General features: G+C 44.3%; 1 protein-coding gene across 1 annotated transcript; it reads left to right on the forward strand.

Moving 5' to 3' along the window:
• Positions 1 to 416: 416 nt before the first annotated feature.
• Positions 417 to 15,084, forward strand: LOC122923345 (nucleoside diphosphate kinase 7-like). The gene is made up of 5 exons (XM_044274126.1): positions 417 to 461; positions 810 to 976; positions 5,991 to 6,101; positions 13,674 to 13,724; positions 14,943 to 15,084. Exons 1-5 carry the CDS (start codon positions 417 to 419, stop codon positions 15,082 to 15,084), a joined length of 516 nt encoding a protein of 171 aa, XP_044130061.1.
• The last annotated feature ends 208 nt before the right edge of the window (positions 15,085 to 15,292 follow it).

Genomic DNA, 15,292 nt, shown 5'->3' on the forward strand with positions numbered 1-15,292 from the left:
AAATTTTTAAAAGTGGTCCTATGTTGTAGGTGGGTTTAAACTGACAGAAGGTGGGGCGACACAAGTAGGTAGGCATAACAGAAGTAGGTGGGGGACAGCAAAACTGTAGTGCAGAACAAAATACCACCCCAGCAGAGCCTAATACAACAGAGCAGCATAAAATACTGTCTCAGCAGAATCAAATACCACAGTACAGCAAAAAATATTGCCTCAACAGAACAACATACCACAGTGTGGCACAAAATACTGCCACCCGCTCCACAGTATGAAACTGTATTCTTGTCCTGAGGACAGTAATACAGTTGAATTCAGGAGGGCATCCGTGATGCTAGGGAGGCTGGTTATGGTCGCGGGCTGCTATTGCCTGCACCCCCCGTCGCCGGATGTTTTGATCTGCGCAACGGGGAGATACAGCGATGGCCGTGCTGGAATCTGGAGTGACATTGGTGTCGAGGAGTGGGGTAAGTATGATCTATAGCAGGGGCCCGGGCATTGCGGGGGGAGGGGGGCATTTTTAAAATTGGATAACCGCTTCAACTGCTGTTAAACCATCAAGCAAATTCTGTCTAATGCATATGGCCACCTTAAAGAGGAGGTGGGTACCAGTCCAAGGGTCACATCATGCTTCTGTCATTTAAGGTATAGGAGCCAAAGGTGATGAAGCTCTTGGCCCTATTGTCCATGGGTTGTGATTGTTCAATCGACACATGGAAGGCCCGTCTAGATATGATTGTTGATTTGCTCATCCCTCTTTACCTAAGACCTGGCCCTAATTGTTTGACACTAATGTAATATTTTTGTGCCCACAGTATGATGTGAAAAATCATCGTGTCTTCCTGAGGCGCACCAAGTATGATGCATTACGTAAAGAAGACTTCTACGTTGGAAATAGAATAAATGTCTTTTCCCGTCAGCTTCATCTGGTCGACTATGGAGACCAATACACTGCCCGTAGGGTTGGCGATAAAAAGGAGAAGTATGTTTTACTCATTCATTATACACAGTAGTTTTCTCAAGTTTCTTGTAAATACAGATAGTCTTAATATTTTCATTTTCAACGCCTGTGTTCATATACGGCATCAGAAGATCAAATCGGCTTACTGCTTAAATCCTTTTTTGTTTGTCACATTCCTAACAAGTTGGGTCAGTTGGCTTTGTCTCTTGCAGAGGGGCATTTTTAATAACAACTTGTAAGGCTCCTCTGTGTATATAAAACATGCTGTCTCCCGTCATAATAACTGTTTTCATGATACTTTTTATCCAGGCTCCATTTTTTTTTTCTTATCACAGATTGGTATGTATAATGCTTTTAAATAATAGCTACAGAATTACATTTTGATGTGCAATGCATAATAATAAAAGCCAGTGGAATGGACTATAGGACATATTTAGGAAAGAAAAGAAAACCCAAATGTAGTTTCATATAGGGTTACAAAAATCTGTTTTGGTAACCATGCAGTCCTTTTTATATTTTTCATTTTTTTTGGACCACATTACAACACAGTACCAAAAATGCAGCCACTGAACACAACAAAAATTGTGTGTTTTTTTTTTTTTTTTTATTTGGACAAAACCCAAGCCATATATACACCATTAGAATGCCCAAGCAGGTTTATTGCTGGGAGTAATGCCTGTATTACACTGCCCTTTTTTTTTCCAGCAGATAATCGCTAACGAGCATTTGCATAAACGCTTGTTATCAATCATCTGGCATTGTTATACTGCTGCTGATTGTCCGATGAACGATCAAATCCAGGCATTCCAAATCTTTTGACATGTTAAAAAATTATCGTTTGCAGGTTGTGATGTCTAATAATGATCTGCCGCTGGCAAGCCATGCAATCGAGCGATGGCACAACGATCACTGCTCCCCATACTGTGGAGGAGATCGCTGTAAGACTGCTATAATCACAGGACTTTATTCATGGGTTTTGATGTTGATGACCTATCCTCAGGATGGGAGCTCAGCACAGCAACAACACTTCGAAGGGAGCTGTGGTTCTCAGTGGTAGTTTTATCGCTGCACTGAAGCACTGCAATAACCAGGCCTGGACAGTGCTGTACAGGTGCATCTCAATAAATTAGAATATCATCGAAAAGTTAATTAGTTTCAGTAATTCAGTTCAAAAAGTGAAAGACATATATAGATTAAATACACACAGAGTGATCGATTTCATTTAATCTTGATGATTATGGCTTGCAGCTAATGAAATCCCAAAAGTCAGTATCTCAGAAAATTAGAATACTATATAAAGTCAATTAAAAATGATTTTTAATACAGAAGTGTTGGCCTACTGAAAAGTATGTACAGTATATGCCCTCTGGTCTGGGCTCCTTCTGCATGATTTACTACTACATCAATGCGGCGTGGCATGGTGTCGATCAGCCTGTGGCACTGCTGAGGTGTTATGGAAGCCCAGGGTGCTTTGATAGTGGCCTTCAGTTCATCTGCATCGTTTGGTCTGGTGTCTCTCATCTTCCTCTTGACAATATGGAGTTTAGGTCAGGTGAGTTTGCTGGCCAATCAAGCACAGTGATACCGTGGTTATTAAACCAAGTATTGGTACTTTTGGCAGTGTGGCAGGGTGCCAAGTCCTGCTGGAAAATGAAATCATCATCTCTCTCCGCTCTTCCTCCTGACTCTGGGACCTTGATTTCTAAATAAAAAGCAAAATTTATTTTGATCTGAAAACAGGATTTTGGACCGCTTAGCAACATTCCAGTCCTTTTTCGCCCAGGTAGGACGCTTCTCTGGGGCATGAGTGGCTTGAAGCAAAGAATGCGACAGTTGTAGCCCATGTTCTGGATACGTCTGTGTGGTGGCTCTTGAAGCACTGACCCCAGCCGCAGTCCACACCTTGTGAATCTTTCCCAAATGGTCTTTTCTTGACAGTCTTTTCAAGGCTGCAGTTATCTCAGCCTTTTCTACCACACGTTTTCTTTTGGGCTCATGCACACGACTGTATGTATTTGGTGGTTTGCAAAAATGGATCCGCAAAAAATACGAATTACGTCCATGTGCATTCCGTATTTTGCGGAACGGAAGAGCTGGCCCCTAATAGAACAGTCCTATCCTTTTCCGTAATGTGGACAATAATGGGTCATGTTCTATCCTTTTGTGGAACGGACATACGGAAACGGAATGCACATGGAGTAACTTCATGTTTTTTGTGGACCAATTGAAATGAATAGTTCCACGTACAGTCCACAAAAAAATGGAACGGACATGGAAAGAAAATACGTTTGTGTGCACGAGCCCTTCCACTCAACTTTTCATTAATATGCTTGGATGCAGCACTCTGCGAACAGCCAGCTTCTGTCAGTCAATGACTGTCTTCTGGACAATTCTCAAGTCAGCAGTCTTCCCCATGGTTGTGTAGCCTACTGAACCAGACTGAGGGATCACTTAAAGGCTTAGGAAACCTTTGCAGGTGTTTTATGTTGATTGGCAGATTACAGTAGGACACCATGAGTCTACAATATTGAACTTTTTCTCAATTTTCTAGTTTTCTGAGATACTGACTATTGGGTTTTCATTAGCAGTAAGCCAAATTCATCAACATTACAAGAAGTAAACTCTTGAAATAGATCACTTTGTGTGAAATAGATCTATATGATATATGAGTTTCACGTTTTGAACTGAATTACTGAAATACATTTACTTTTAGATAATATTCAAATCTATTGAGATGTACCTGTATAGTTTTGGTGTCTAGTTCAGGAACAGGAGCTTCTAAAAACCTCAAATCCCAGCCCCCATCTGATATTGATGGCATATCCTAAGGATAGGTCAATATCATCAGCCCAGAAAACCCCTTTAAAGGGTTTCTACCACTTGGATTTCACATAATTAGGTGTCAGACACTAGCGCTCCGCTAGTGTCTGCTCTGCCAAACTATCCTGCTATAATAGATTTTGGGGCAGCCGTTTACCTAAAAAAAGAACTTTTATTAATATGCTAATGACCCTCTAGGTGCTATGGGGGCGTCATTAGCACCTAGAGGATCGGTCTACTTTCTCAAGATGCCGCCGCTCAGCGCCTCCCTCCAGCCCGCCCATCTGCTTCGGAATGCATCAAACGGACGACTTCACGCGCATGCGCCGTGCGCGGCTGTATTCGGCGCATGCGCAGTGAATGTCCGACCGCTTCCCTGCTCAGACATCTCCACTGCGCCTGCGCCGATGACGTCATCGGCGCAGTGGAGATGTCTGAGCAGGGAAGCGGTCGGACATTCACTGCGCATGCGCCGAATACAGCCGCGCACGGCGCATGCGCGTGAAGTCGTCCGTTTGATGCATTCCGAAGCAGATGGGCGGGCTGGAGGGAGGCGCTGAGCGGCGGCATCTTGAGAAAGTAGACCGATCCTCTAGGTGCTAATGACGCCCCCATAGCACCTAGAGGGTCATTAGCATATTAATAAAAGTTCTTTTTTTAGGTAAACGGCTGCCCGAAAATCTATTATAGCAGGATAGTTTGGCAGAGCAGACACTAGCGGAGCGCTAGTGTCTGACACCTAATTATGTGAAATCCAAGTGGTAGAAACCCTTTAACTCCTTAAAGACCAGCCTATTTTAATTTTTTCCTCCAATAGCCAAAACTTTTAATATTTTTCCGTTCACATGATTGGTATGTACAACTTTTTGATCACTATTATTCCACACTTTTTTCCATACAGGAAATTTTTAAAAATATTTTAATAGTTCAGACATTTTTTAACAAGGCGATGCCTGATATGTTAATTTTTTATTCTTTATATATGTTTATATGTAACATTGGGATGGGGGGTGATTTAAACTTTTAATATTTTGGTGTTTTAAAAATAACTATTAGCCCCCTTAGGGGGCTAGTACATGGATGGGATCCTTTGATCTCTTGTCCTATTCACTCTTAATAGAGATCAGCATGGAAATTGCCATGACGGGCCTGGTGCGTTTAAGCAGCGTCCACGCTGCCATGGCAACCGATTGTAGCCTGTGATTTTACTGCCTGGGCCCCGATCAGAAGGAAGAGAGCTGCATCCCTCTACCTTAACTCACCGGTGCCGTGACCAGCTTTGATCATGGGGTTATGATGGGGGTGGCACGATTGCCGCTCCCCGTCATTGCGGCCGGGTGCCGGTTGTACGATACACCCGGCACCTACTGTGTATAGAGCAGGCTCACTGCAGAGGCCCGCTCCATATAGATGCGGGCGCATAACGCTGTACATGTACTGCATTATGAGGTAAGGGGTTAACTAGCAAGATTCTTTACAGGCATGTACTTACAATTATTCAAGTTAGGCTACTTTCACATCAGCATTTTGAAATCTGGCAGGTTTTTCCGGCAGAGGAACAGGCTGCCGGAGTTCACCATATTGGCATAGTTTGATCATTCCGTGAACTGCCTGATCCCTATTGATTATCATAGGATCTGACGAGTATCCGAATGCTTTCTGGCAGGCAGAAATGCTGGCTTTTGACCTCACAAAAAGTCCTGCATGCATGACAAATCTTCGTTCCAAAAAGCTTTCGAAACTTATTGGTATTAAAAAAAAATTAAAAATCATTTATACTGCATTTATATATTCTGCAGCGATGTGCAGATTGCCGTCACTCACATCAGTTTCAGTCCCTAGTGGGAAAACCCCATTAAAGTACAGGGAGAACGTGCAAACCTAGGACCCCAGCGATGCAAGCCCACAGTGCTAACTACTAAGCTACCATGAGGCCTATTCTCTAAGACTCCTTGAGATACTGTAGCTATCCGTGTATCTGTTGGTCTCCAGATCATGGCTCATCTCCTTGTTACCGATGTATGTCTGGGGAAGAACGCCCTATAAAGGACTAATGAACACTAAACCGGCAGAACTGTCAATCATAGAAATAGACACGGTTTGCAGTGAGGGCCACAAGATTGTACATCTGCTGTTGTGCATTTTCACATATTCAAAGCATTTGTGGTTGCCTAGGTGGTAAGATTTTCCTAACCTGTGGCTCTTGTTCCTTTAGGACTCTGGCGATGATCAAACCTGATGCGGTTCCAAAGATGGGCTCAATCATGGAGTCAATTATAGATACAGGATTCACTATTACCAAAGCCAAGATGGTTTTATTGTCTCGGTAAGTATCTGATTGAGAAATGTCCTGCTTCGAGAGAAAGATTAGTGGAGGAGAAAAATTAGACAGTGGGATTTATAAAGGTCAGAAAAACCTTGTTTTTTTTATTGCTTTACTGACAAATTGTATGAAGTGACAAGATTTTCTCTCCGGCCCTGGTCGTCTATCAGTTGTTTCCTCTTATTGTGGCAAAAAAATAAGAACGATATGTGCTGCGTTGTCTTCCCTAGGAAATGCTGGTGCTTCTAGGAAACATTTGAAAGCAGCTCTGCATCTGGAGAATATCTTTATTTTATATTTTGTAGTAGCACCAATGTATGTCACCTGTACTGGCCTCAGGCTAGGGGCTGGAAGTACTCCGATCTTGACTCATAGGGAGATACTTGCAATAGGTGGCACTGGTGAGATGGTTCTTTTTCTTGGGAGATACCTCTTTGCATATTTGTTTTCCATGGAGCATTACTAATAACTCTCCATACCATGGAGTGCTTCCAATAAGACCCCATACAGGACTGGTTCTTTAAGGAGAATCAACCCACTGCCTAAGCTACTTCCAAGGCATCGCACTGAGCCAGCCTGAATCTTACTCTGTACTGATGAGGGGCAATCACCCTGAAACTGCTGTCTATGCAGTGGCGTACATATAGGGGTCGCAGGGGTCGCACTTGCGACCGGGCCCGGCACCCCAGGGGGGCCCGGCCGCCTGCGGACCCCTGGCCCCTGCTGCAGCTGCGTCTGGCATCCATTTAAGTTGCCCCCCCCGGGCCCGCCTCCTTCCCTCCTCCAGGCCCGCCTCCTTCCCTCCTCCAGGCCCGCCTCCTTCCCTCCTCCTTCCTCCCTGCGGCCGGCGCCGGGCCCGTGAACTCCCGTGAGACCTGTGTGAACTCCTGTGCAGGTCTCGCGGGAATTCAGAGAGGACGTCAGATTCGAGAAGAGGACCGCCGCGCCGAGGCGCCGACCGGAAGAACAGAAGAAGAACTGAAGTTCCCCTGCCCTGCCAGCCGGTAACTCGACGGTAAGTAAAAGCCGGGGGGGGGAGCGGACCCGACCGGACCCGACCCGACCGGACCCTGGGCTTGCCTGGCAATCGTCGGCTCTCTGGGGCACAGGGCAAACTAGGCCCCCGGCATCCCCCCCTGCCAGATGACCGGGGGGGGGGCAGCGGCAGGCCGCAGCTGCAGGGCACATTAGGCCCCCAGCCCCCCAGGCACCCGGGGGGAGGGGGGTTTGAGCTGCCTGGCAGGAAAAGCCCGCCTCAGGCTGGGCCCCTGACTTAAATAGTGAGGGCCCCTGGGGGCCCTGGCCTACCATGACCCCAAAAGTGGCTGATGGGGGGTCTTTGGGCTGATCTGAGGTCTGATGGGGGCTGACTGGGGGTCTGGGCTGATCTGAGGTCTGATGGGGGCTGACTGGGGGTCTGGGCTGATCTGAGGCCTCATGGGGGCTGACTGGGGGTCTGGGCTGATCTGAGGTCTCATGGGGCTGATCTGAGGTCTCATGGGGGCTGACTGGGTGTCTGGGCTGATCTGGGGTCTCATGGGGGCTGACTGGGGGTCTGGGCTGATCTGAGGTCTGATGGGGGCTGACTGGGGGTCTGGGCTGATCTGAGGTCTCATGGGGGCTGATAAGAGGTCTCATGGGGGCTGACTGGGGGTCTGGGCTGATTTGAGGTCTGATGGGGGCTGACTGGGGGTCTGGGCTAATCTGAGGTCTCATGGGGGCTGATCCGAGGTCTCATGGGGGCTGACTGGGGGTCTTTGGCCTGATCTGAGGTCTCATGGGGGCTGACTGGAGTGCTTTGGCCTGATCTGAGGTCTCATGGGGGCTGACTGGAGGTCTTTGGCCTGATCTGAGGTCTCATGGGGGCTGACTGGGGGTCTGATGGGGGTAGGAAACTAAGATGTCTGTCTGTCAAACTCTGCAGAGATGAGAGATGGCTGAAAGAAATCATTATGGTGGTCCGGTCTGAATGGAGAAGATGAAGAAAGAGAACATCTACATCAAAGGAGACGTCACTGGATGTAAGAGGTATGGGCGCGATATATAGGTAGGGCTGTGCGTAGGTGTGGCTTGAGGGTGGGCGACTGGGCGGGGACACTGGGGGGGGCGGGGACACTAGGGGGGCGGGGGGGCCCTTGGATCAGTTTCGCACAGGGGCCCCATGGATTGTGTGTACGCCACTGTGTCTATGGATGGATATCTGGCTTGGCTATATTCTTTTATCAAATTCCAAGGCTTGTTGGAAAGTCGGTTCTTGACTCATAAGGAGCTATTTCCAATAGGTGGTACTTGTGAGGTGGTTCTCTTTCTTGGGAGATACCTCTTTGTATATTCTTTTCCCATGGAGCTTTGCCAATAAGTCTCCATACCCTGGAGTAGTACCAGTAAGGCCCCTTTCACACGGGCGAGTATTCCGCGCGGATGCGATGCGTGAGTTGAACGCATTACACCCGCACTGAATCCGGACCCATTCATTTCTATGGGGCTGTGCACATGAGCGTGAAAATCGCAGCATGCTCTATATTGTGCGTTTTTCACACAACGCAGGCCCCATAGAAGTGAATGGGGCTGTGTGAAAATCCCAAGCAAGGGCGGATGCAGTGCGATTTTCACGCACGGTTGCTAGGAGACGATCGGGATGTGGACCCGATCAGTATTATTTTCCCTTATAACATGGTTATAAGGGAAAATAATAGCATTCTGAATACAGAATGCTAAGTAAAATAGGGCTGGAGGGGTTAAAAAAAAAGATGGACCATGTGATGAACGCAGTGACGTCTTCAAAGGTCCTATTCCTCACAGATGAAGACAGAAAAGATGCCGGCTGCGCGAACAAGTGGATTAAGGCGAGTTAAATTATTTTTATTTTATTTTTTTAACCCCTCCAGCCCTATTTTACTTGGCATTCTGTATTCAGAATGCTATTATTTTCCCCTATAACCATGTTATAAGGGAAAATAATACAATCTACACAACCTTGAACCCAAACCTGAACTTCTGTGAAGAAGTTCGGGTCTGGGTACCACAGTCAGTTTTTTATCACGCGCGTGCAAAACACATTGCACCCGCGCGATAAAAACTGAACAATGGAACGCAATCGCAATCAAAACCTACTCGCGCGGGTTTGCCGCAATGCATCCGGACCTTTATCCGGACACGCTCGTGTGAAAGAGGCCTAAGTCTCCATACTGGCCTGCCTAAACAAACACACACTTCTAGGCCGAACCAAGTATGTATGTGTAATTGTGTATGGGGGAATTAGGAGAGATAGCTGTTTGGAAGACAGCTCTTGAAGGTGTCTGAGCACCTTAGGTCTATAGGACAGCCAGCTCCATCAACCAACTATCGAGGACCTGTCACAACTCTGGACATGTCTGTTTTAGTAAATAATTATATTCCATATGAAATTACAATTCTGGAGCATCTTTTCTTATGATGTATATGATGTCACTGTATTCTTCCTACAAGAAGATTCTGAATGCATAGACAGCTTGGTGTTACCAGTTGGGATATGTCCCTGCACAGTCTGACATTGTCTAATCAGTGCTAGCAGTAGCAGACTGTGCAGCAACTCATCTCTTTGACAAAGGGAAGGGCAACACTCACTTGGCAACTTATCCAAATCCTCTTTAAGCCTTTCAGTCCATTACTACCTGAGTATGACCTGTGCAGAAACTCTAGCCCACAAGTAGAGGACAAGGGAACACTGCCATGAGCAGATGAGATTCTACGTCTTGCAGTATATCTCACCGGGTGATTAAACCTCAGTCTAAACTATTGTATAGATAATTTCCTCTGTACATAAGATACTGGAGACAAAGATATCAAATCACCTAAACCTTTACATATTTACACATCTATCTATCTATCTATTATCTATCAATCATGTATCTATCTAGCAATCATGTATCTATCAATCATGTATCTATCTATGTATTATCTATCTATCTTTCTATCTATTATCTATCAATCTGTCGATCTGTCTATCTATCAATCATCTATCTATTTCTTTGTCTGTCTATCGTGATATTGTATGCTATTGATACATTTATAAATATGTTATACTTATTACACTGTAAGGGCTCATGCACACAAACTTATTTTTTTCTGTGTACATTCCGTATTTTTTGCTGCCCGTATGCGGAACCATTCACTTCATTTGGGTCGCACCAAAATGGTAGCAACTCTGTGTGCATTCCACGACTGCATGGCCGTTCCACAAAAAATTAGAAGGTCCTAATATTGTCCGCATTACAGACAAGGATAGGACTGTTCTATTAGGAGCTGGCCATTCCATTCCGTAAAATGCAGCAGGTATCCGTGTTTTGCAGATCCGCAAAACTTCCAACGGTCATGTGCATGAGCCCTAAGGTATACACATAAACGGATATAAAATGTCCTTCTGAAATGACACCTATGAGTTCCACCTAGACAGCAGTATTACTCCTTGGCTCATTGCCTTTTGCAGTAAAATCTGCATATTGCTGTCTCTGCAGACTTTCACCGAACCTCCATGAACTGCTGTCTTTTTCACTGCCACAGAATTTCTCCTTAAAGGGATTCTATACCCTTTTTCTTACTGATGAGCTATCCATTGGTTTGGCTAACCTCTGGCACTCCAGCTATGCTCCATTCATTTTTGTGGAGTTCTGAGAACAGCCAAGCAAGTGAGCATCTTGGGAGTTGTAGTTTTACCACAGCTGGAGTGCTGGAGGTTAGCCATCACAGGGTTAGGTCATCTGATCGGCTATTTAATGTGGCCCCATTGAAGTGAATGAGGCTGCGCTGCGCCCAGACCATGTGACATAGTCGTGACATCACTGGCCTGTGGGAAGCAGCGAGAAGACCACCTTCTCAAACGATCGATGTGGGTCCCGGGTGTCGAACCCACGATGATCAGAAGCTGATGACTTATCCATCCATCTATCTATAGATTATGAGTAAGAAAAGGGTTCTCTGGGGGGGGTGTGGGGGTGCTCTGGCCCTTGTATATACTATACAATATCATTGGTGTGCATTTCTATCATGCTGCTCAGCCATGATGGTATATCGTAGGCAGGACCAAATTATTACCATCTATTGTAGAGCAATGTAGTGTGTAGTGAGGCCCAACCCCATCATCCCCCTTGGCAGTTCTGCAAGTGGCGACCAGTCCTGCTCACATTCTAGGACAGGTTGCTTGCACCCATTTTAAATCATTCCCAAAGAGACCCTTTAAGGCTACTTTCACACTGCCGTTTCTGGGTCCACCTGTGAGATCCATTTCAAGGCTCTCACAAGCGGCCCAAAACAGATCAGTTTAGATCCATTCAGAATGCATCCGTTTGGCTCCGTTCCACCTCCATTCCGCTCTGGAGGCGAACACCAAAACGCTGCTTGCAGTGTTTTGGTGTCCGCCTGGCGATGCAGAGCCAAACGGATCCGTCCTGACTTACAATGTAAGTCAATGGGGACGGATCCGTTTACATTGACACAAATATGGTGCAATTGTAAACGGATCCGTCCCCCATTGACTTTCAATGTGAAGTCAGGATGGATCCATTTGACTTAGACTTAGATTTTTTTTTTTTGGAGAGAATAATGCAGACGGATCCGTTCTGAACGGATACCAGCGTTTGCATTTATAGGTGCGGATACGTATGTGCAGATACCAGACGGATCCGCACCTAACGCAGGTGTGAAAGTAGCCTAAGATGTTCCTCTTAATGTTCTGATGTCTGGCAGTGTATTAGTTGTTAGTTGACACATGCAGAGCTCATTGGATCTAATTAGTTTAGTCAAATAATGCAAAGCACCTCATTAATCTGGCAGGGATATTTTTGGGCTCTATTTACACCTCTGTCTGTTCGAACAGAAGCAGTAATTGGCCAGTGTGTAAAATGAAGATCAGCAGCAAACATTAAAACTATAGCTTCTCATTGATCATAGTAACATTTACACAAGGCATTGTTGTCTAGTATATGGCTGTTGTGACATCCAGCAGAAAAACTTGGGGTGACTTTAAAAAACATAATCACACTATTTAAAAGGACACTTCCAACAGAATAGGGATTTTGTTCAACTAGAAAGCAGAAAAACTGCTGTGAGCGGAAAACAGTATCTGCTAGCATAATAGTAGATGTAGAATTGGGATGACAGCATGACATCACTTGTTGTGTAGGTAGGCCTAGATAAAGATGTCCACAGACATGTAATGAGTCACACCCCTCCCACTTCTCTGGCTGCAGTGATGGCCTAAGTAAGTTAAGCAAGACGTTTGTCGTGCTAATATTCCAAATAAAGAGGAGGTTAAAGAGCCAGAACAGGAAGTAGAGTACCAAAAAATTAGTTGGTAATATGTGATTGAACATTTGATGGAGGTACCCTTTAAAGCTATTTTTAAAGGGGTTGTCTAGCAAGGCAGCATTTTTAGTAAAGTACTCAGCCAGTAATTGGCTCAGCTGACATTCCCTGTGTTAAATTGCTTATGCCATGACTGATGTAAAAATGACACGTCCTATAGTACATGACTATCTCTCTGTCTACCAAAGCTAGAACCAGCCCTGTACCTCACATGGATCCAGAGATCGCCCCATTCCTTGCTCCAATTACTCTTTCTATTTCAGGCTGGCAGCTCAGGGGCTGTGTCCTTTCTGCTGTAGCTCTTTCCATGTAACCACCACAACTTCTAACAGAAGATATGGCTGGTGGCAGTTGAATATTTAAACTCAGTGCATAGGACTACCGCAGGGAGGTGGATGGAAAAAAGGAAAATAACAAACAGCAGGTGGCGATATACAGATACATTTTATTGATTAGCTCAGAGGCTATACACAATTTTTAGGTACATGCAATTACAAAAGTATTCAGATCCAGGTGCTGGTTTGAAAAATGACGATTATTTTTCGTGGCACAACCCTTTTAAGATTGGAGGAAGGAGAAGGTCATAGTAAGCATCAGAACGGGCGTTGTGAGGGATCCGTGTAGGTGAATATCCTTTTTTTTTTTTTTTTTTAACCTTTTTTTTTTTTATACCACTCTGAGCACTTTACATAAAATTTTGCCCCCTAGGAAAGACCCTTTAACCTTCTATGCGTTAGCACTCCAACCAATCTTCTAGTTATAGTGAAGAGAGGGGAGACCTAAGGGCTGTAGGGCCTGTACACTATAGCTGGCCATATACATTAAATAAATGTCAGCCAAACTCAACGATTTCTACCCTACCATCTAACTTGTATTGGGGGGTCCTGACTCTCATCAGATGGGAGAAGTCAGGTGAAAGAAGAGTTGGACCAGCTGGATTTGAACATGCCCAATACTTTTCTTCTCAAGGGAGGTAAGCCACCACCAGAGGTGTCCAGAGTCTATTCATTTCTCTCAGTTGAGAATACATGCACACTTGGACGAGAGTGCATGTGTATACCCTGGTTGGAACAAATGTCAGTGAGCATCTCTAGACTGAAATTGTTTAGTAACTATATTGATTTGTTCTGGTTGTAAGATGGAAAGAAAACAATTCTGTAAAAAACATGTGTTAATCCAGGAGATTGTTTTGGCACAAAAGCAGTTTTAATGGTTTCATGTTTTGTGTTCTAGTGCTGAAGCCATGGACTTCTACAGTGAGCATCAAGCAAAATCTTTTTTTAAGTAAGTGGTATTGCTAGCTAAATAATTAGTTCTACCATCCTAGATTTTTATTTATAGTCTAATTCCAAGCAGACACCGTAAATCATAATCTCTGGGACTACCAGAGATGACTACAGGACTTCCACAGAATTGAATGAATGGCCACCGCTCCATTCAAATGGGTGAACACAAGGCCCCTGTTCTTGCAGTCAGAGGGGGCTCAAGCGATTGGACCCCGCTGGTCAGACTTGTATTCCCTACCCTGTGGACAATCCCTTTAGTAAAGATTATTTGCAAAGTTATTTAATTTCTTTTTAATCAAAATATATTAGAGAAATTCAGCAAATTAGTTTCAGGGGTAGGCATACCCTTTAAGAATTGCCCCCTTTTAGGTGCTGTAGGTGAGTTCCTAAAACTCGTTTTAAATGGTTGAAAACAAGACCAAAAAGATCATATACAGGTGACACTCGAAAAAGTTGAATATTGTGCAAAAGTCCATTTATTTCAATAATGCAGATTAAAAGGAATTGCTTAAAATTAGAATTTTGTGAAAAGGTTCAATATTCTAGGCTCAAAGTGTCACACTCTAGTCAGCTAATTAATCCATATCCCCTGAGCAAAGGGTACCTTAAAATTGAGACTTTGGGATTTTCATAAGCTGTAAACCATAATCATCCAAATGATAACAAATAAAGGCTTGAAATATCTCGCTTTGCATGTAATGAGTTTATCTCATATGTTAGTTTCATCTTTTAAGTTGAATTACTGAAATAAATTAACTTTGCACGCTATTCTAATTTTTCGAGTTTCACCTGTACATAAAGGCAAGCAATCGAGCAACAGGTACTTGGGTAGACTGTTAAAATGTCAACATTAATTAATTAAAAAGTTTAAAAGCACATATCATAACTCATGGGAAAAGTGGTGCTTTCTTACGCTTTTCAAAAGAAAGCCTTAATTATATTCATTGCTGTGAATTAAAGCTTACATTTTAATAGTCTACCCAAGTACTTGTTGCTGGATTTCTTGCCTTTATGTGTTGGATCCACTGGGATTCAGAATCAGGATTTCTCTATAATATAAGGCATCTGGGCTGAGGAATTATTTGCAGCAGACTCGTGAGCTGAAGCTTGCTATTTTCTTATTAAAAAAAAAATGTTGCATTAATAAAAGGGAAACGGTTTGATGACCATTTCCTGTTGAGTCTGTGACCACATTGTGATTTTGTTACCATCTTAGTCCACCAACCATTTTGTCACCTTTTGAGGTTGGGGAACAGCTTGAAAAGTTTTCTTCATTTTTCTGGAAGGAGTGGGAGGTGCAAGATACTAGTGACATGAGGAAGAAAGATCACAGCCTGTTACTGCCATCTTTCCAGTGACCCCAGGGGTCACGAGGGAACTTTTCTTCATGTTATCACCCCAATCCAAGTATACATGCTCTCACATTTGTCATAGAATTTCAATTTTTACAGAACATTATTCTTTGTATTATTTATGCGTGATGGTCAAAGTTGGTGGCACCTGTTGTCCTCTGTGGTCCCAGGGCCGTCTTTAATATTGATTGGACCCTGGGCAAAAATGTACTTG

Source organism: Bufo gargarizans, unplaced genomic scaffold, assembly GCF_014858855.1.
Source record: "Bufo gargarizans isolate SCDJY-AF-19 unplaced genomic scaffold, ASM1485885v1 original_scaffold_1489_pilon:::fragment_2:::debris, whole genome shotgun sequence".
Classification (NCBI taxonomy): Eukaryota; Metazoa; Chordata; class Amphibia; order Anura; family Bufonidae; genus Bufo; species Bufo gargarizans.

What these genes read in the sequence shown, in the direction of transcription:
- LOC122923345 (XM_044274126.1), top strand. Translation starts at nt 417, where the DNA reads ATGGCCGTGCTGGAATCTGGAGTGACATTGGTGTCGAGGAGTGGG. An exon ending in GTTGGCGATAAAAAGGAGAA is followed by an intron (nt 977 to 5,990) that starts GTATGTTTTACT and finishes TTGTTCCTTTAG; the next exon opens with GACTCTGGCGATGATCAAAC. An exon ending in CAAGCAAAATCTTTTTTTAA is followed by an intron (nt 13,725 to 14,942) that starts GTAAGTGGTATT and finishes TTACCATCTTAG; the next exon opens with TCCACCAACCATTTTGTCAC.